Source organism: Centruroides vittatus, unplaced genomic scaffold (genome assembly GCF_030686945.1).
Source record: "Centruroides vittatus isolate TY-2023 unplaced genomic scaffold, ASM3068694v2 contig_875, whole genome shotgun sequence".
Classification (NCBI taxonomy): Eukaryota; Metazoa; Arthropoda; class Arachnida; order Scorpiones; family Buthidae; genus Centruroides; species Centruroides vittatus.
Genome location: NW_027122567.1, coordinates 1,630,433 through 1,652,038, shown reverse-complemented (window position 1 = coordinate 1,652,038; position 21,606 = coordinate 1,630,433). Strand labels below are relative to the sequence as shown.

General features: G+C 28.5%; 2 protein-coding genes across 2 annotated transcripts in view; both read right to left on the bottom strand.

Annotated features, from left to right (window-relative positions):
* Positions 1–7,341: 7,341 nt before the first annotated feature.
* The window catches only part of LOC136982993 (ubiquitin-conjugating enzyme E2 variant 1-like), a 36,692-nt gene continuing 22,427 nt past the window's right edge, over positions 7,342–21,606 (bottom strand). Inside the window, exons 4-5 of the mRNA XM_067279591.1 lie at positions 17,250–17,375; positions 7,342–9,133 (exon numbers count right to left, since the gene is read on the bottom strand). Coding sequence (XP_067135692.1) covers positions 8,993–9,133; positions 17,250–17,375 — 267 coding nt within the window. The 3' untranslated portion in view covers positions 7,342–8,992. The remainder of the gene's footprint in view (positions 9,134–17,249; positions 17,376–21,606) is intronic.
* LOC136983052 (uncharacterized) lies at positions 18,439–20,490 on the bottom strand. Its single transcript, XM_067279686.1, is given in 2 exon segments — positions 18,439–19,934; positions 19,936–20,490. Coding segments are annotated over 2 exon segments (1,863 nt in total). The 5' UTR covers positions 20,303–20,490.

The window sequence follows — 21,606 nt, the reverse complement described above, 5'->3', positions numbered from 1 at the left end:
CTTAAAGACCGCTAAATAAGACGACAACACAGAAACACAGATGTTTTCATGTTTCGTTCTCAAGGATTTATGATGATTATATTAACATTTACTGTAAATGTACATAAATATAATTTTGTGCTTTTAACACTTTTCTACTGATATTACGACTTCAATATTTGTGGCGGACGGATGTAAAGTCGAATAAAATGACTTAAACTTGATTTTTATTTTTCCATGTACTTTTTTGACAAATGACGTATAATCGAGAACGACGTAACTCGAGGTATACCTGTATTTATTATTATTATAAAATGTTTAAAAATATGATATTAGTTTTTTTATTTTTTCACTCCTTACATTCCGAACTTGACTGTAAATGATTTTGGAGACTAAAAGAAGTACTTAATGTTTTATACTTATACACATTCTATTACTCAACGAATGATTAAAAATGTGCTAAATTTTTTTAAAAAATCAGTCAAGGTCACCTACAGACTTTTTGAAATACTCAAAAGTATTCTTATTCATTGAAAAAATATAAACAAATATAGTATTTTACTGCATTATAATAATGTTTTTAAATTTCAAAGCTTATTATTTTAAACCTACAAGACTAAGTCTAAGTACCGTTTTATGCGTATCGGATAATTTAAGTTTAAAAATTACAGCCCAGCATTGTGACGATGTCACAATAATCGCTCGTTATTTATTTTGTTTTTTCTTTGAATTATTATATTTTATCTGCAAATCTGAGAAACTTGTAATTTTTAATTAATTTTTCTATACTGTATGTAAAAATTAACTTTACAACGTCACTTGTAACTTTACAACTTCATTCTGTAAATACTAAACTTTGCAGTAAAGTATAGTTAAATTTATATTGCCAGTTTTAAAATGATTTTCACATATAATTAAGCGATCAAATTTTTGAGAATACGGAATAAATACATTTCTAGACAAAAATCTGGGAAGCCGTCATTCTTAAATATAATTTTGAAGTTTTTCTGCAACAAATAGTTGTCAGAAAATGTAATATTTATTTTAAAAATTTATCATTGAAACGTTTTTTTCGTGAATATTCTTCATTAGTTTTGTTTTCGTTTTTGTCTTTCAGTTATTTTTCTGTTTTCATGCTTTTTCTTACTATTTTTTAGCAAATATTTGTTAAGAAAATGTAGAGGAAAAAGTGTCAAAATAGAAAAACATAATATAAAAGAGCGAGAAAATTTATGAAAATAGGAGGAAATAACTGGAAAACATCAAGCAAAACGAAGATAACAAAGAAAATTCGTTAGGATTACAAAAAAACATGTAATTTATCAAAAGCGCACAAGTATGTCAACTATAAAATATACTAACCTGTAAGTCAGATGATTTTTAAGACGGTATTAATGTAAAATCTATAAATCTGAAGGATTGCGTTACAGTTGGAAGATTCTGGAACATAAAAGCGTTCTTAATTTTTAAAACAAAATAAATATTAGTAAGAATACTCAATAGATAGAAGTTTTGTATTTATTCATACACTCAAAATTTCTATATTTATTCATACAATGAAATAACTAGGCATTATACACCAAATCTAAGTTATTTTATTGAAATTTTGATATAATTAAAAGTATAGATTATATCAAAAATAATTTTTCTCAACCATACGCTTTACAGCAATAATAATACATTTTTTCGTCGTTACATAACTCTGGATATCTTCTATTTCGAAGTTAAGACAATGAAGAAAATATACATTTTCAAGTCTATGTTTTAATCCATTTTTCACCAACCACAGAAGTAACAGCTAAAAATACATGAAGATAAACTTCACGAAAAAACAAACAGTAAGTAGAAAATTCACATGGTTAAAACGATATCAACGTCAGCCTTATTGTCTTAACTTCGAAATAGAAGATATCCAGAGTTATGTAACGATATGTAAATGAATGAAATTGGAATACTCAGAACCACCACTAGAGGGCCAGACCAGTTATAAATATGTTAAGGACTTGATGGTATGGTAAAAAGATTATATTTCTGTTTTTAATGTGAAAACGTCAGATCCTCCATAGAAAGGCTGACGTTGATATCGTTTTAACCATGTGAATTTTCTACTTACTGTTTGTTTTTTCGTGAAGTTTATCTTCATGTATTTTTAGCTGTTACTTCTGTGGTTGGTGAAAAATGGATTAAAACAGACTTGAAATGTATATGTTCTTCATTGTCTTAACTTCGACATTTTTTCGTATTTTATATTTCTGACTGCATTTATCATAAATTTGTATTAACGATACCAGATATTTCGCATTGCTAATACAGTTCCGAACAAAATAAATATTCGGCTTCCAGAAATCCGGTTTCAAGCTTAATTAATGGACATTTGGTTCAGTACTGTGTTTACTTCGCGGATATTAATATGCCTGAAATTTGTTGAAAATTTCACGGAGGACGAGTAAGACGATCTAACATTTTTTGAAAATGTTCACTCGCCTTAATTACACGTTTTTTAAAATCTATTTCAATGCATTTGACACACCAACATGCCAACTGCATGGATGGTCTCGATGCAGTTGGCATGTTGACAAGTTCACTCACAATCTGCTGTTGATAATGTTTTTCTTTTTTTCAATAAATTACGCATCTTTCCTCAGCATGATCTGCATTACATCAGTAGATGCAGAGAACAATAAGATAGTAAATGTGTAGAATTATGTGGCCGAATATACAAAAACCCAGCATACTAAATTTTTAGGGCTTAGGGTATTTAATTTCAAAGGTATTTTTTATAACGATTATGTTGTATAAATTTTTCAAGCACGTAAAAAATTAATTATTAATTTATAATGTATAAAAAAAATATATAATTAGTTTTTAAATTTGATTTTTGTTGCATTATTCTTACATTTTTAAATTTTCACCTATTTAAAATTTTACAATTTATTAAAAGATTTTTAAAAGAAATCAAAAATAACTTTTATGCTTAATTTACCGGCAATAATATAACGGATTTTGCGTCAATTTCGAAAATTATTTACTATATTTTTACTCTACGAATATGATATAGATCAGGCCTGGCCAACCCGCGGCCCGTCGCGTTAAATTGTGTGGCCCGCTAAGCGATATTATATATCTATTAAAACTTTTGTTTCCCGTTGTGTGTATACCAAAACAATTAAATAAATGAAAATTTGCGTGTGTCATTATTATAATGCGCAAGTGCGAGTACGAACTCTTGGTATAACAATAAAATCTTATTCATTTTGTATTTGTTTTACTTTTTCGAAAGCATGTTTGCCTAAATTGTGGCCCACCGTAATGTTACGCGTGATCAAAGTGGCCCGCGAAACAATTTGGGTTGGCCAGGCCTGATATAGATCATAAGTTATTATTCAGAAATAAACAAGCCTGTAAAGCTGGCTTTCCTTCATGGCAATGAAGAAAGAAAAAAGCTAGCTATACAGGCTGTTCATATAAAATTTTAGTTTAACTTATTTATAATAAATTACGAGTAGTTATCGAAATATCAATAAATTACGAAAATTTCACATTGATACTTTATTTTTGTTATATCAAAATAAAATCACAATTAACGAATCTTATAAACTATCTTCTAATCTCTAAAATTATTCGAAAAATTCTCAAATTTATTTTTTTTTCATTATTTTCAAATAGCGCAATATACAATTACTCAATTTATTGCTTATGCGAAATTCTGGTTTTTATATTTAGATTGTATCCGACTAAAATACATATGCAATGTTTTTCGCAGTAGGAATATAACGTTTTAACTGATAAACCAAGTTCTAAACGCATTTCACTAATAGAAACAAACAAAAAAGTTTATGTAAATAAATTATCCATACGGTTTTGCTTATAGAATAATATATGATATAGATAATAAAATATTACAAAGGAAGATATATTAGTTCTGATTCAGAGATTCATAAATGATAATTTTGAATAACAACATTATTTTAATTTTAATCAATTTTCAATCATATTTTAAACTAATAATGTATTCTTTTTAAATAGTAAGTTGGAAATTTTATTATATTTTATACTAAATATGTATTGATATATATATATATATATATATTTTTTTTTTTGTATGATTGTTCATTAAACAGTTGTTAGCTATCCGACAAGACGCCCTTTACACCAACACCTTGTAAGATGTGTGAATACGACACCAGAATTGTTTATGTTATCAAGTAGCGTTGTAGAGGAATTTCGCCTATTTTTCCAATTTTAGGGACGCTCCCTTGTAAATTTTTGGCAATACAAATTCAAAATAATTAAGAGAAACAAATTAGAATAAAAAATTATCAATTAATTATTATTAATCTCATAACATTCGAAGGAAAAGACGAAAGGGATGACTGTCGTTTCTCCCGTTTACAATGGTGTTAGGTGACAGTTGTTTCTTTATCCATATCACGTGGACACAAAATTCATATTAGACAAGAGAGGAGGACTAAAAATAACCAATCAAACTTATCTCTCATTACCTCAACTTCCTCTGGAATAAAACCATGATGGGTGAGAAGGGGTTATATTTATTTCATTTAGACAAGCTTTCTCAATCCGATCCATCCACATAATCCTCGTAGGCCTAATAGAAATCAATGCTTCTTCCCTGTTTTCGAGTGGAGAAAGAGAATTGATAATGATTGATCCATTTAGCTACTGTCTAAAACTTGCATTACCATGTACTCGTATGCTACATAATACTCTGTACACTTGCCAATGTTTTTATGTAAATAACTTTACTTATGTCTGCAGTATACGGTATTGTAAAACGAAGGTTTTTAGGCTAAAATATCTAAATAAGTAGTTATACCTTATATACAATATACAGTATGTGGACATTTGATAGGATCATGCCATTGTTGCTGTCTACTGCAAAAACCTGATATGAATTTTCATCTCTTTAAACGTGTTTTTAAAATTTAAGACCGTTCCATGGCTAATGTGTTTTTAATGAACAATAAATAAATAATTTGTGAATTAGTGTATGCTTAGATCTGAATTTTTAATTAAGAATTTGCTGTCAAATTCTTCATATTTTTTGTGTTCTAATCAAAATATTCAAAAATTGGATAGTTTTAATCACATTATACTATACGTCACAATTATAAAATAACCAATAGATAAAATATCAAAATTTAAGAAATAAAGTAGTATCAGCTACGCCTGTTAATTTTTATTATAAATTTAGTATTAATATTATTATTATTAATCCTTTAAATCATAAACTTGTATCTGGTAGAGATTTTGCAATTTATATCAAGAAAATATATGCACACAGGGTTGGACTGGCACGACTGGCTTTCACCGGTGGACAGTCATCCTAAAAAACAATTATAACATAATAATAAAATAAGAATAAAACACGGCACTGTTTTTTGAAATTCGATATCATTTTTATAGCATGAACCCGTATTCGTCTCTTGCTTTGTTACTGTTGTATCGTTGCAAAATTGCTTGGCCGCGTTGAACAACTATTTTAAAATATCCAACGAGTTGCTCAACTTTCCCGGAAACATTTGGTGGTGTCAAGTGTAAATTAATTTATGCGTGTTAGTTTTTGCAACGAGACGGCGCTTACTAAATAAATGTTAGTTGAGAAGTGTTAAAAACCGTATCGTGCTCTGTTTTGTACGTTTTCCAGTCATTAACAATAACCTGTTAATACAGGTGGTGCCATCTGTTATCATATTTTATTTTTAAAACCTTTTAATTTTTAACTATTATAAAATGGCAAAAAGCTTGATTTTGAGGGTAGGGTCGTGTTTTATAAAAATATTGTACATGCTAACAAGTAAAATCGTCATTAAGTTAGACCCTACTGGAGATACACACGACCTCTATTACCTCCCCATCCCCTCGACCTTTAAATTAACCGAAATTTAATAGCATCAATCCCCCTAATATACAACCTCCTCACTAAATTTCAGAAATTTTCGATAAAAAGCACATGAGTTGTTAAGTTTCAAATGCTTGCCCCATACACACTAATATCCATACATACATACAGAAAAACCTCCCGAATTCTTTTGCATTTCTCGACGTTTCAGACATCCCAGAGTTCAAAAATGTAAATCCTGAGGGTGTCATTTTTCGACCGATCGCCATACTTTCCCTCTGTTATGTATAACAGCCGGAAAGTAAAAATATTAGTTCCAGGAAATGTTATACATTCTTGATAATCAAAGAATATTGATTGACCAAAGCGAAAATGTAAATGAAGAAACTGAGGGGAAAAAACTAACATGTTTGTTATAAAATACATATAATAACTGGTTATATATTTTTGGTTGTAAATAGGGCAAAGTAAATAAATTTGTTTTACAATACTTTGAAAACAGAAGAAAAGTTATTAGAAAAATATGTAAATAAATTAGCCTATATCAATTTCCTCTACAAGCTCACACATTTAACCATACTGTACTAATATTCAAGCAAAAAGCAAACATCACACAGGGTAAAAATTTAAATCCTTAAAAATATCAATTCTATTTCAAATACTTTGCCTATTTTTTTAAGTAAGTAAAAACCAATTTTTTAATATTCTTCATATAATTTTTATATTAATTACTCTTGAATATAAAAATTATATATAGTTTACATATTTTACAAAAAACCAAATTCTAAAATATAATTTTACATTAACAACAGGTTATGTTTCGATGTTTTTAAGAAACTTCTAAAAAAGAATCCAAATAAATTAATTTTGTTCATATTTTGGCTTTTACAAATAAAAATTTTTGCCCACTTATTATTAAAATATTTATATTTGATAAGATTAAATACAGCAAAATATTTTGTTAGTACATAGATGAGTCTTAATTATATTCTTTATAGTACAGTAGAGCGTCGTTAATTGGAACGTCGGTAATTGAAATGGCCGGAAAGTGGAACGATTTTCAGTCGGACTGTGTCGTGCTGAATCGAACGTTTTTGATACTAGATTTACTTCTAAAGTATAATTTCATGTTTTTTATATTCTTCAATATATTTATTTTGTTTGTACAAAATAAAGAAATAATTTTTAACGATACGATAGCCTCGATTATTATTATAAAAATTTTCGTTAGGCTTAAAATCGACGAAAATTCAACACGAAGCGACACGCAACGGAGAAAAATTCAACAGGAAGCGATACGCAACGGAGAAAAATTTGAACATCGGACAGGTTAATATATTTTTTCGTACAAAGTCGGAAATTGGAACAAATGACTAATTGGAACAACCCTAGTCCCCAATTGACGCCAATTTTCGACGCTCTACTGTACTTATAATTTTCCCCATCTAGAATTAAAGAAAATTTGAATGCGTGCGATATTATTTTAAAAAATCAATGCGAGATTAATGAAAGAAATTAAGATATTTATTTACATTACAAATACAGGATTAAATTTTGTTTGGTGGGAAATTTCAAACAAATTCTCTCTTCAGTGTGAAAATTTAAAATAGTTCTTAAACCATACAAAACATCATTTTATATTTTGACCATGTATTCAACAATTTCAAATCCACAAATAATTGAAATATAAATATGTATTATATATTTTAAGAACAAAAATTATATACATTCATTTTCTTATTTTGTTTTGAAGAAAAGTTCCTAATTTTTGTATACAGTTGTATAAACAAGTTAGAAATACTCAAAGTATAATTTTGGAAATGTCATTCAAATGCATTATATTTTTATAAATATCAAATTATCAGAAAAAAGATATATACATATCTTTAATAAGTTATGTATAAGCACCAAATTTAAGGGTTTAACATACATTGGAAATACAAATTTCTTCAACCATCTTCAACAATTTAATGAAACATTATACATACATATATATATATATAATATATATATACAGTACATATACTGTAAACAGATGGTTGAACATAAAAATCCATTAAGTAAACATAGGCAATATTAAAAATTGCATGTAAAACTTTTACATGTAGCTTTGAGTTAATAGTTAACTCATTTCAACATCAAAGTATTTTGATATTATTATCCATCACTACACTTGATCTTTTGAAAAAAAAGGAAAACAAGGAATAATGGAAAAATTATTGTCATTGGTAAGAAGTTTGTCAAAAAATAAAATTATTTTTTTAAACTTCCTATGTATCAATATGGACATTTTGCAAATATTCTACACTAATTTACTTCAATATTTAAATTTTCCAGTTAGAATAAAAAAAATAATAATAATTCTAGGTTTTTCTATCATTGTAGGCTTATTTGCTATGGTGCACTGCATTTGGAAAGCAATTGGATGTAGTAGAGAACATCATTTTTTGTCTTTTTCTTTAGTTTTAGTTTTAGACAAGAAATATACAAGAGCACATCAAAATCATTTCAAAATTTACTCTTGATAATCTAAGTCTGCATTCAGTTTCATATTTACAAGGGGAGGATATAATAAATGACTAACTGGATGAGGATCTTCAAAGAAATAATGTACAAGAGAATTATATATTATGTTGAATTAGCATCAAATAAATATCTTTTACAGTAAGGATAACAATTTTACTGCAATTTATATAACCAGAACATGATAAATATCAATTTTGTTTCATATTTTTAAATATTTCAGATTGCATTTGTGATAATATTTAAACATGTAAATTTCACAAACGTACTATGTGTATATTTATATATAAATATAAAATATAAAACTTAAAATTGTTTGATAAACATTATATTCAAGATTAGATAAATATTTGTTAAAAATTAGATTGTGGATGATTCAACATAATTTTCAATCTCGTGTTCACAATATTTCCATTTAATTGAAATCCTGGCATCAGTAAAAAGCATGTTATTTTATTCTCTCTTGTATTATATTATAAACTTGAAAATTTTTAATCAATACTACAGTCTAGCCCACAGCAGGTTAGTGCAAATGATATCTAGAGAGCTATACTTTCCCTTTAAAGAAACTTCTACCTCAACATTATCAAGAGCAAAATTGTCTGTAATTAAAAAAAAATCAAAAGCTTTCTAAAATGTCGCTCCTTCGGGTGGCTGAGTTAACCTTTGGTTCTCCCGTAAAGTCATTAACCTACGTAATTCTTGAAGTACTGTTTTGATGGAATAATTTCTTTGCCAATGATTTAGAACTGATAAATTTTCTTGATTTATCTGAAAAGACATTAATTAAATTAAATATACCTGAAAATTATTAAAAATTTTAAAACAGTAATGAAAGTTAATTAGTCATCATAAACTACTTATTCATTGTCTTTTTCATATATTTACTTAGTTATTATTAGTAATACAGCTTAAAAAATAAATTATGTTTTTAAAACTACTTACTTGTTAGAGTAAGATAAATTAAATTACATTTAAATAAACAGTATGTGATACAGATAGGAATGAATGAAATATTAAACTAAAAAAAAAAAAAAAAACTTGAAATGTGAAACTTTTATTATTTTATGAACAGAAAATTGTTTTCAAAACTTTTCTTATTTTAAATTCTATTTCTTTCTCATTATCTTCTAAAAATGTAAGCTATAATTTCTATAATCTTCAAATTTTATAGAAATTATAGCTTACATTACAATAATGTTATTAGGAGTATTCATGATGGTAAGCTTTTCTTATTTTTAGAAGAGCTAAATTACACAAAAGCTTTGAACTGTGCATATGCATATGAACTGAATGATTTTAGGAAAATAGTAACGTCATCTAATGACAAAAACAGAAATAACAAATTTACTGTTTTCCATCATGTCATTCAGTTTCTATCTTCACTAGAATTTAATACAGCAATAAGGTTAGTGACTAATTGATGTTCAAATGATTATCAAAAAATAATTAATAAGATACAAAATACAATATAAATTCTTATCTTAAGAATTTAAATGCTATAAGATACAAGCTATTTTGAGATTAAAATCTAAAATTTTTATATTTAGAAGTGTGGAAAAAAATCTTAAACTTTCTGAAATTGTCAGTAACAAATATTGCAATTTTTGTTTCATCTTCATCTTTGGCTGCAATTTAAAAAAACCATAGACCTATAAATTTCCATCGTCGCCCATCTGTCCATCTTTCCTTAATCTCAAGAACAAGTTAGATAGATGAAAGATGAGACCAGATATGGAAATCCTAGAGGCAGGAGGCTCCAATTAACTACAGTAGAGCGTCAATTATCCGAATGCTGATCAACCGAAATGTTGGTTAACCAAAAGCTTTCCAGTTGGACTGTGTCATGCTGAATCAAACATTTTTGATACTAGATTAACTTCTAAAGTATAAATTTTTTTTTTGTTTTTATATTTTTCAATATATTTATTTTGTTTGTACAAAATAAGGAAATAATTTTTAACAATACAATAGCCATGGATTATTATTATAAAAATTTTCATTAGGCTTAAAATCGACGAAAATTCAACATGAATCGATGGTTGTGTAATGCTTCACGTTGAACCGAGAAAAATTTCAACATGGGATAGGTTAATATATTTTTCATACATAATCGGTTATCCGAACAATCCCAGTCCCCATTTGATTCGGATTAATGACACTCTACTGTATATTAATGATGTATTTTTCGTACATAATCGGTTATCTGAAAAATCAATTTTTCCGAACAACCCCAGTCCCCAATTGATTCAAAGGGGATACTATAGATTACTATCTATGGAATTTCGGGACTTTGAGTATATATCTGAACTGAGGGGACGAGACGAAAAATAAAAAAGTTATCATACTTTTTTCGGCGATCGCGCGATGATAGGGAGTCGCATCGCTCTCTGCTAAGTCGGCCTCGCTATCGCAATCGGGAGTCCCGTCGCTTGCCGTTAAAATTGCCTTTAGTAGACGTTTTCCCCCTTTTTTTACTTTGTTCAAGAACTACCGTGAATCGATCACTAGTTTAGCACATGGCAGCGAGTGGCGGCGCCCATACGAGAGGTCAGTCAAGCCGCCATGTTCGCTGCCATAAATAACATTAACCGAAATGGTGATTGCGCGATGATCGAAAGTCCCGTCACTCTCTCCGCTCTTGTATCGCGTGTTTAACCCTACTGAGAGATGACCGTAGTCCAACGTCGTGGTTTGCAGACTTTACCGCAAGATGGCAGTACTAGCAACTATGGTGCCGTCTTCATGAGAGCATTAAAAAAGTATGGTAAGTGAAAAAGTATGATAACTTTTTTATTTTTCGTCTCCGGTCCAAAAATAGGGTATCGTTGAACTCGTCTCGGTCCCGTCAGTTCAGATATATACTCAAAGTCACGAAATTCCATAGATAGTAATCTATAGTACACCCGATTCGAATAATAGATGCTCTACTGCATATGCAAACTTCTGATGCAAACTGAACATAACGTTATTTCAATTCAAAAATTTCCTCTGAAAGGAGTTAGATAGATGACTGGCATGACTTGATTGCTAAAGGAAAAGTATGATATACAGGGGGAACACACTGCTAATTTGAAGGTGGAGAGCATATATTTTAAATTAAATAAATTAAAAAATATGACTAAAAATTGCAGCTTGGCATTGTGACAATAAAATAATCGCTCATTGGTTAATATTTTTTCTTTTAGGATAATTACTTTATACTGTCTTTATAATGATAAACATAACTTATCCCTCTTGGTAATTTCAACATTCAGAAAACATTGTTCTGAGGCAGCTTTTTGTTGAGCAGATGATGGCTTTAGCCATAGAACCTGTACTAATTAAAACAAAGTCAAGAAAAGCAATGCTTTTATCATCTTCAATGTGTTACTTTCCTTTTTTAAACTAGCTATAAAATCTAGTTTAGAAAGGAAAGTGACACATTGTGTTTACCTAATTAATTTAAGAAATAGAAACTGTCTTGCCAATGTTTCTTCAATTCATTTGTTACTTAAATTGTTAACCAATGTATCACTTAACAGTTTGATTAACTGTATAAATTTATATATTTTGAAACAATGCAAATAAAGGGAAGATGAATTAGTGAGGAATAATAAATTCCAGAATAATATTTTCTCTCTGTTAATGGCTTTCTGTAATCTGATATAACAGAAAGTATCTATAGAAATAAAGATTTATTGGAATATGTGAAAGGTAAAAGTATAATAATTCTTTTATTAAAACAAAATTCTTGCTGATTCTTCATCTGTTATTATTGAATTCTACCTATAATATATTTTTTAATGTAATATTTTAATATATTGTATATAAAATCAAACTATGTTATTATGTTATCAGTTTATGCAACTTTATATATTTATTGAAGTTTTAGTGAGGCAAAATGAAACTCTCATCCAATAAAGAATCTTGAACTGCCTTTTAAAAAAGGCTATTTCATTTAGAATTTCAATGTTAACATGTTTATTATGTAAGGAATTTTTCCAGTGTTTTTCCTGAAATGTATGTACTATTTATCAGATGCTGTCCATTTAAAATTAATTTTAGAGCACAAGGATGATATTTATGATAATTATGATTATAACAGGTTTGTTTTTTTTTGCATGTCCGTATATCATATTTGATGATTTATTATTATACTCTTTAAATTTAGCTTGTCATGTTTCATCTGCAGCTCACACTAAAGATAGATATACTCTCATTATTTATAACAAAAAAATTAAAAAGAAAATGGACATTTTTATGCTGGATTTTTTGGGCTAACATTTTAAAGTTAGCTGACTAGGCTGCCATTCTTTGGCCAAATGTTACAACAGGAAAATTAATTACTTTGTTGATTACATTATCATTTATGTTTCATTTCATTTTTAGATAATTTCTTTTTTTTAAATCAACATGAATATATCTGGTACATTTCACTTCACATAATTTGTATCATCAAAAAAGTGCTTATGCTTGAAATATGTTACACAATGGTAAAGGTGCTTTATTTGTGACTATATAACAAAATTCTAAACTCCTAATATAAAAATGCAGACAAGCTAAGCAACAATGAATTTTACTGTGGTAACGAGCAGAGCACAGCAAATGACATGAAAAACACAAAAATATACCATTTATGATGCACAGCAATGTAAATGTGTTAAAATATAAAATGTAATTTTAAATGTTATAGGTTGTGCAAGCTTCTTTTCTAAATTTTTATCAAAAATCAATAATATTCCTTTATTTATAATGCTTTATGATATAAATTTTTTTTTGTTATTAAACAATTTCAGTAAATATCAGTTGCATTAGATTTGTGACTTGTGGGGGGGGTCAGAAAGAGTCGAAACCCCTCTCGAATGACACCAATATGTGACGACGGGGGTCCGAAAGAGTCGATTCCCCCTTCAATTGACACTAATATGTGAAACAGGGAGGTAAGAGGATGTCGTATCTCCCGTTTCCGGTTCACTTGTCAAGGATGGCTGTTCGTTCTGATCGTTACGCGTTATGCGAGTGGATAGGAGGTGAGACGGATGGGGTCGATGATAAGGCAAAGCGATATTCGAGACAAAGAGGAGACCATTTAACAATTATAACAAGGTTTATTAATATTTAACAAAGGACACAAAGACAAAAAGCTGACTAAAGTCCCTAAGTTGTGTAGGGTTCGAGAGAGAGAGCTTACAATTTCGGTTCATACCTCATTTTAGTTCCTTAGAGAGTTAACACTTGATATCCTCGATGGGGAGATTAGTATCCAATTAGCACAGTTTTATATATTCGCGACTGAGCGCGGAGACATTCGGACAATAGGTCCGAATAGGCGACGACGAGCGACGGCGTTATGTCCGGCAGATGATAGGAGACTCCCGTGAGGGGGTGGAAGGAGTGGCTTTTATAAGTTTTTGCCTGGGAAATCGGTCATGTGATCGTAAGCGGATGACGATTTGTGTCATAGGTGTTCCCGGGACTAAAAACATATGACGAGTTCGGACGCTAAGTGTAAACTATCGTGCATGATGATCTACCTGCATCCGAGGGAATAACGGCTTGTTGACTGTTATTTGGCCGGGTACGCATAGTTTCTCGTCCAGGGCCGTTTTTCGACAGGATGTTTATACTAGGAAAAAATTCCTAAATCGAATTATTATAAAAAGTGGATCTGGTAAAATCCAGATCTTCACATTCTTTAACATTAACAAAGAGTAACTGATATTCATTTTAAAACTAGTAAAAAATGATTCTTATATTATACAGTTAAACTGATCAACAGCAGATTCAATGGAAAAATTATACAACAGAAAAGTAATGCTGACGATGATATATGAACCATTTATTTTAAAGTGATGTAAATCCATTTTTGGAAAAAATTGAAAAAAAATCATATAACTTACATATAATTTATAAACAATTCACACTTAGTTTTTTTTAAATAACCATATGCTTTGATCAATTAAAAATTCATTAGAAAATGACATTTCATAACCATTGATTATGAAAGTGGTATAAGTCCATTTTCTACAGTCTAAGCACTTATAGGCTGTCCATAACTTACATCTGCATTTTTTTCTTGAAATTTTTACTCCCCCCTTTTGTCCCAGTTTCCATTATCATTTATGGACAGATCTTTACAAAAGAAGAGTGAAACTATAAATTTTACCAACAAAAGCATAATTTGATAGAATGGAAATAGATGGAATAAAAAAAGTCCACATAACGAGTCTAAAAAGCAGTGTCTAATGATAAGCTCAATAATAATGATAAACTTACCATAAAATAGTTTAATAAGAAAATATTTTTAATATTGAGAGTAAACAATGCTATTTTATTTCTTGTTGTTATTTATAAACAAAATTAGAATAAAACAATGTATTTCAAGTGAAATTGAATTTTATGTAATTGAAATTTAATGACTTTTACAGTTCAATAATTATGAAAGTGATGTAAATCCATTTATGAAATAGAAAGAACCCAGAAAGAATATATTGGTTTAGTTAAATTCACATAGAAGTCTTTATGTAATTAACTTACATATTTCTAAAGTCATAAAGACATTGACAAACTTAGTACACTTTATTTATATTTCTGAATTGACTAAAATGCAAACCTTTAAATATTTCGAAAGAAGAAAAAAATGGACTTACACCACTTTCAAAATAAACGATCCATTTATTGATGGATTAAATGTCTTCTATATATTTCAATTATTTTATGTAACATCAATTAACAGAAAAGAAACAGATAAAGTATTTAAAATTTTTTTATTTCTTTTAGATATTCTTTGATAAATATGAATAAATTAGATGATTGTAAAAATTGATAAATAATGATGGTTTTAAGTGCACTGAAAATAAATAGAGAATATAAGCACTTTAAATATTAAATTTAATTTTTTAAATAAATGTATATGTGAGTAATATATGGACAGTAATAATGATTATTTTAACAATCAATCTGACAACTTTTATTATTACAGAAAATGGAAGAGTAATAAATTCTGTTGATGTAATTTTACTGCTTTATGTTGCATTACACAAGAAAAAGGAACTAATTTTTTATGAGTGCAAATAATTAATAAAATAAAAATGCTCCAATTCTTTTATCAATCAGGAGACTTCATATTACATTTATGATTTAATAAAATGAATAAAAACTACTAAGATTAGTTTTTTCCATTCTCTCTCCTAATAATGGCAAATATTCTCAAAATTTATATTTATTGACTTTGTAGATAACTGTGCTAAAGAAATTACACCTGTAAAGAAATACTCAAGTATTAAAGAATTTATTTTTATTGTGTTAAATTATCATACAGTTAAGAGAATTTGAACAAAATTGAAAAACAGAAATTTCTGGAATCATAGAAGTGTTATTTTACTAATAAGACAAATGCAAATAAAAAGTTAAAGAATGAAGTGCATTTCATTACTTCTTTGTCAGGGATAAATAAAGTACTTAAAAAATAAGTATGCCAAACAATTTTTATAATTATGAAACATAAAATAATATCAAATTTATAATCTGAACTTTTGTAACTGTTCTATGTAACTATGTTGGATAACATTAACATGTTTATTACTATCATGATTTAGGTATTCTTGAAACCGTGTTTTCTTATATGTTGAGCATCAAACACAAGACCGTGTTATTTATTAAACACTTGGCACTTTTCCACTTCTATTAGTTGAGACGAGATTTTATTTCACTCGTTTCGGGCATTTCGCCCCTCTTCAGTCAACGTTAGTTCCTCGAACTCAAGGGTGCGCGTGCATAGCACAATTTGGACCTCAAAGTTACAGCAACAAATGTAAATGTTCTACGTACGGTTTTTTAAAATCAAGAAAGATCTTTGCGTTCATTTTAAAAAACCGTACGTAGAACATTTACATTTGTTGCTGTAACTTTGAGGTCCAAATTGTGCTATGCACGCGCACCCTTGAGTTCGAGGAACTAACGTTGACTGAAGAGGGGCGAAATGCCCGAAACGAGTGAAATAAAATCTCGTCTCAACTAATAGAAGTGGAAAAGTGCCAAGTGTTTAATAAATAACACGGTCTTGTGTTTGATGCTCAACTATCATGATTATAAAAAGTTTATAATTTTTTAAATAAAATCAAAAATAATTTTTAAGAAATTATCAAATTTCTTAATGGATTGTGTTGCTTGAAATGAAAATAATTAATATAGGAAATCAAAAATTTATTGATTTGCATCATTTATTATTTTTTTTACATTATTTTACACATTTACTAGCACAAATGAGAATTTTTCATGTTTGCTACTTTCAGTAAAGTAGTAAGCATCTTCTGTCCAATAACCTTGAAATGATTAACTTGCATGACAAAGTCTGCCACAAAGCCCTAAACCTGATGCTAAAAAGGTACTAAAGAAAATACTATAGTTCACCTAAGAAAAATTGATATAAATAAAAATGATGCAAGTAGATATATTCTGAATTATGTGTATTAATTATTCAATCTGAATTCAAACTACAATAAAAGTAACATGTATTCAGAAATACACATGTTACTTTTACTTTAAATTATCTTTAAAATTTTCTAAATAAAATTTAAAATGTTTTGATAATTTGTTCTACTCCCAGGCTTCATGACAAATCAGTAATTTTTACACAAATTCCAATGTAATATTAAGTGCAGTTTGCTTATACATAATTTTTATTCTAGATTCAGAATAGAGAAACTATAGCCTAAATCACATACGTATGCTCAGAAACTAGGAGTAAATTCAAATTTTTATTATATTATTATTAAATCAGAGAAAAATTTTCATTTCAGATCTATATTTCACTTTAAACATTTTTCATAAATCATTTTATACATCTTATGTTGACTTAAAACTAATAATACAAATTAGAATATATTTAAAGATTTATACTTACTACTCCATTAGTTTCATTTGCACCATTTATTTTTATTTTTGAAATAAATTTAACATTAGGTGGTTCATCAGGATAATGCGGACCACAAACAATCCTTAAACTATATATTCTATTTTCATATGGTGTCTAGAAAATATTAATACACTTTTAAATCATCACTTTACTGTTTATTAATAAACTAAAAATAATGATTTCAACTTTATTATAATACAAATTCAATCAAAATAATTTTTTATTAACTGTAAAAAAGCTTCAATTTTTGATTTATTTTCAACATCAAACAATTGTTTTAAATTATGAAATACAAAATAATTTTATATTTTTAATTTTTATTATAAACACAGGGTTCCTACTCAAATTCTTGTTTTGAATTCCCTGACTTTCCCTGACCAACTTTGTCCAAATTCCCTGACCCTCACATTTCTTACAGTGTGGAATATCGACATAATGAAACAGCATTTTATTTACCGTGAACATTGATTGAGTATATCTATCCCTCTTTTTTGCACAGTTGATATGTTTCAAAGACTGCCACATTAAAAAAATACAGTACATACCAGTTAATACTATTTAGTACATACCGGTATATCTTGTAGAAAATGTTTGATAGAATCCAAAACTTCAATGTAATGAAAAAATAAGCAAAAAATGAAACATGAGCTTTTTATTTTATCATTACTTATCATTATTATTTGTATGTAAATCTAGTAAATACAAGATAGCATAAAATCAACAAACGGTATTTGATATACAGTACAAATAGTACTGTACTGTGCTTAAAATGAACTCGACTTAGAAACACGTAATTTTAAAACCAATCTTTCAACAAAAAGAGTAACTTTTTTTTAAACAGCAACATAATTTTAACAAAAAGTTAAATTTAAAAATTTTCAAATAAAGCATTTTTTCCCTCAAAAAAATTGATCATGTAAAAAAAGAATTAGTTTTCTTTTGTCAACCACATTATATACAATCTATTTTTACACAATTTTGAAATAAAGAGAGATAGGTGTAAGTTTACAGTATAGCTTCTCTAACAAATGTATCTAATTTATTGTAAAATCTTTTTATTTTTACAAAATGGACAATCAAAATACAGAGAAACTTCTTAGTATTAATTCTCTGTTTTTCAAAATACAGATAATTAGAAAATAAAAAATTAATTACAATTCACAAAATAGAAGAACTATTAATGTAGTTTTAGCTTTTTCTCCTCAAGTGTATTTATTTTCATTTCAATCTCTTTTTCTTCCTTTTCATGATCTTTTCTTAACATTTTCTTGTGTTGTTTTAAATCCTTAAGTTGTTGTGTAAGTTTTCTTTTTTCTTCAGCCCTCAATGCCTGCTGCTTCTGAATATCTTTTTTCTGTTGCAGAGATGCAATATATCGCTGTCTAGATCCTCTGACTGTTAACAACATTTTCTGGTCTATATTTATTTGATCAATACCACCGGCAAAATGGATCCCATCATAAACTAAGCGTTGAGCAACTAAACTTTCTTCCTTAAGATTTTCACTCAACAGTGATTTGTTAACTGAAAAACCACTCTCAACACTTGCATTCCCATGTGAGAAAGAAAGAGAAATTTTGATAATAGACCATAGATCTTGCAGTTGCCTATCATCCTTCATAATTTCACAATAAAATGTGTCCAGACCATCATCATCACTCCTTTCAGATATGAAGTCCTCAAACTTTGTAGAATAGGGTTTTATGGATACTTTATTGCAGAGTATATTATACTGTTCTTTTGCTTTGACAGCACATCTTTCATCAATCCTGTTTGTATCATGTAGAATCTCCAGTAAAGCATTGAAATACAATTTTCCAACATTTGATTGCATTTTAATAATTTCTGGGTCTAAGCTGCTCAAAGCCTTCACACATTTGTACTTGACAGGTCCCTTCTCAATAATCTTTTGTGTCATCACTTTCAGCACTTTTTGACAATCTCTTAGAAAACACAGAATATCTTTATCGCTTACTTTCAATTCTTTTAAAACCTTTTTTGCTCCAAAACCAATATCCAAATTCTTAAGATGTACCAAGTTTTCATTAGCATTTAAATCTATTTTTAGAAACTGCTTGTCGGTGACCCTGTCATTTTTCACAAACTTTCTCATCAGATTCATTAATAATTGAACAACTGCTTTATAAAGATAAGGTGCAAGAGGTTTGTTGCTCTGAAATCGGGTGAGAAAGCTCTCACTTTGTGTACATATTGACCGAAAAAATAAAAGTTTAACTTTAATAAAGGGGTCATTGAGTGCCTGTCTCAAGAATGTAGCCACCTTGCTGTCTTTCAACTTTGTACTGTTGTTTATGTATGTCTTCACAGATTCAATAACTTCTGCTGCACGTTCTAAGCACTCTCCATTCTCCAACCACCTTGTTGAACCAAACTTTTTGGGAAACAATCTGCTTCCACTTATAGCAATGTATTCAGCACGCCGAGTGGGTGAGTCTTTTAGCAAATAGTACAAATTCCGTAGCAGTGGTAACAAATTCCAATCTACTACTTTAAAACCAGCTTTTACAGCACCATGGACTACATGTAAACCACATGTTCCCATTCTCACAAATGATTTACCAACATTCTGTGTCTCCATGTGATCTTCTAATTTATTCAGAAAACTTATGTTTACATTTGGTCCGTCCATACAGATATGAAGAATTTTTGCTAAGATCAAGATGAGTGTCTGAAAGGCCATTGAGAAATGCAGAGAGAAGATCATCTGCTGTACTATGATCCAGAAAGACACTATTTAAATATCTGGTCATAACCTTATCTTTACTCTCATCCCAGTATTTTATCACAAGATCCATTTGAGTTCTTTGAGCAACTTTGTTTAGTGATTCGTCAAAGGAGATAGTAATATTATCACAACTTGTAACAGCATCAATCAATTTTTCTCTGAAATAATGGGCTAGGCCATAATTTATTATATAGGAAGCTTTATCTGGACCCAATTGAAATTGTGTGGCTATAGCACTGTCAGGAAACATTTTTTTGAAAATGTTTTTAATATCAGAGCATGAATTGAGTGACATCTTTTTCTTTACAACTGCCAATGCCCAAGTTATCTCTGCTTTTATTACATCATCTTTTATCACAAAAGGTGTCAATGTGCTGCTAAGAAATGTTGATTTGGTGAGAGACTGTTCATTAATGATCTTAGATCTATCTTCCACAACAGAAGCCGTTTCACACACATTTTGTTGACTATTAGAAGAGTTTGAATTTGTCGGGGTTAAAAACCTTACCAGCGAAGTTTGTTCCGACTTCAATCTTTTTATTTCAACATGACTAGAACTATTTGCATGGGATATTAATGCAGGCTTTCCCATATTACTTAACGAGAAAACTTTACAACAAATGCAGCAAAATGCTTTTGTATCATCATCTTTTACAGTTCCTAACCAGGAATTGAATTCTGGATGAATAGCTGGATCTAGCCATTGGAGATTAAACCTCGTTTGTTTCCGTGCCATTATAATTTAAGAATGTAGAAAAACACAAACCTCGAACAATATTATTAAAAGACAGATGAACCAGATCAGATAGCAATGTGTAAGACTTGTTTTGTCACAATACTAAGTACAACATTCAAACGACATCCAATCCGCATCTGCATATATATTAATTAAAAGTAGTGTTGCCAACCAATTCAAAATTCAAATTTACAGCTAGACATTTTTTAATAAAAATACTCAAATCATACTGTTTCCATTAAAACTGTTTGGTTATTTTAGCTAGATTGTTCATAAATCCACTAAATTAGCTGAATTGGCAACTCATTAAAAGAAAAATAAATGTTCCGTTGCCGCCATTTTTATTTCGGTTTCGATGTAAAGCCAGAGTTTTAATAATTATTTTTAATAATTTTTATTTATTATTTATTTAATTTTGCATTAAATTTCATCTTTTCATAAAATTTTCTTAATAATTCAGACAAAACTTATTTATTTTAACCCTTAATTACAATTCTTATAATTATTGCAAATCATATCACAAACCATCTTTCTCACTTTTATAGCAAATTTTAATTAAACGAACTAATGTTATAGAATTTAAATAAAATAAAATAAATACAGAAATAAACATCAAACGAAATTACAATTATACATTAATAAAATATAGAAGTTCAGCGCATAGAATCGTAACTATAAAATCTCGTTCTTTTGCAACATAACTATAAAAATAGTTTTGGTGTTGTTTCGCACTAAGATACTAAAAAATTAAAATACATTTGATTAATTTTTTAAAAATTTACCAGCTTTTTAAATTTATAATTAATTATAAGCAAGTTAACATTGGTTAAACTATTGGATTATCTAGTTCACTGTTTCTCAAC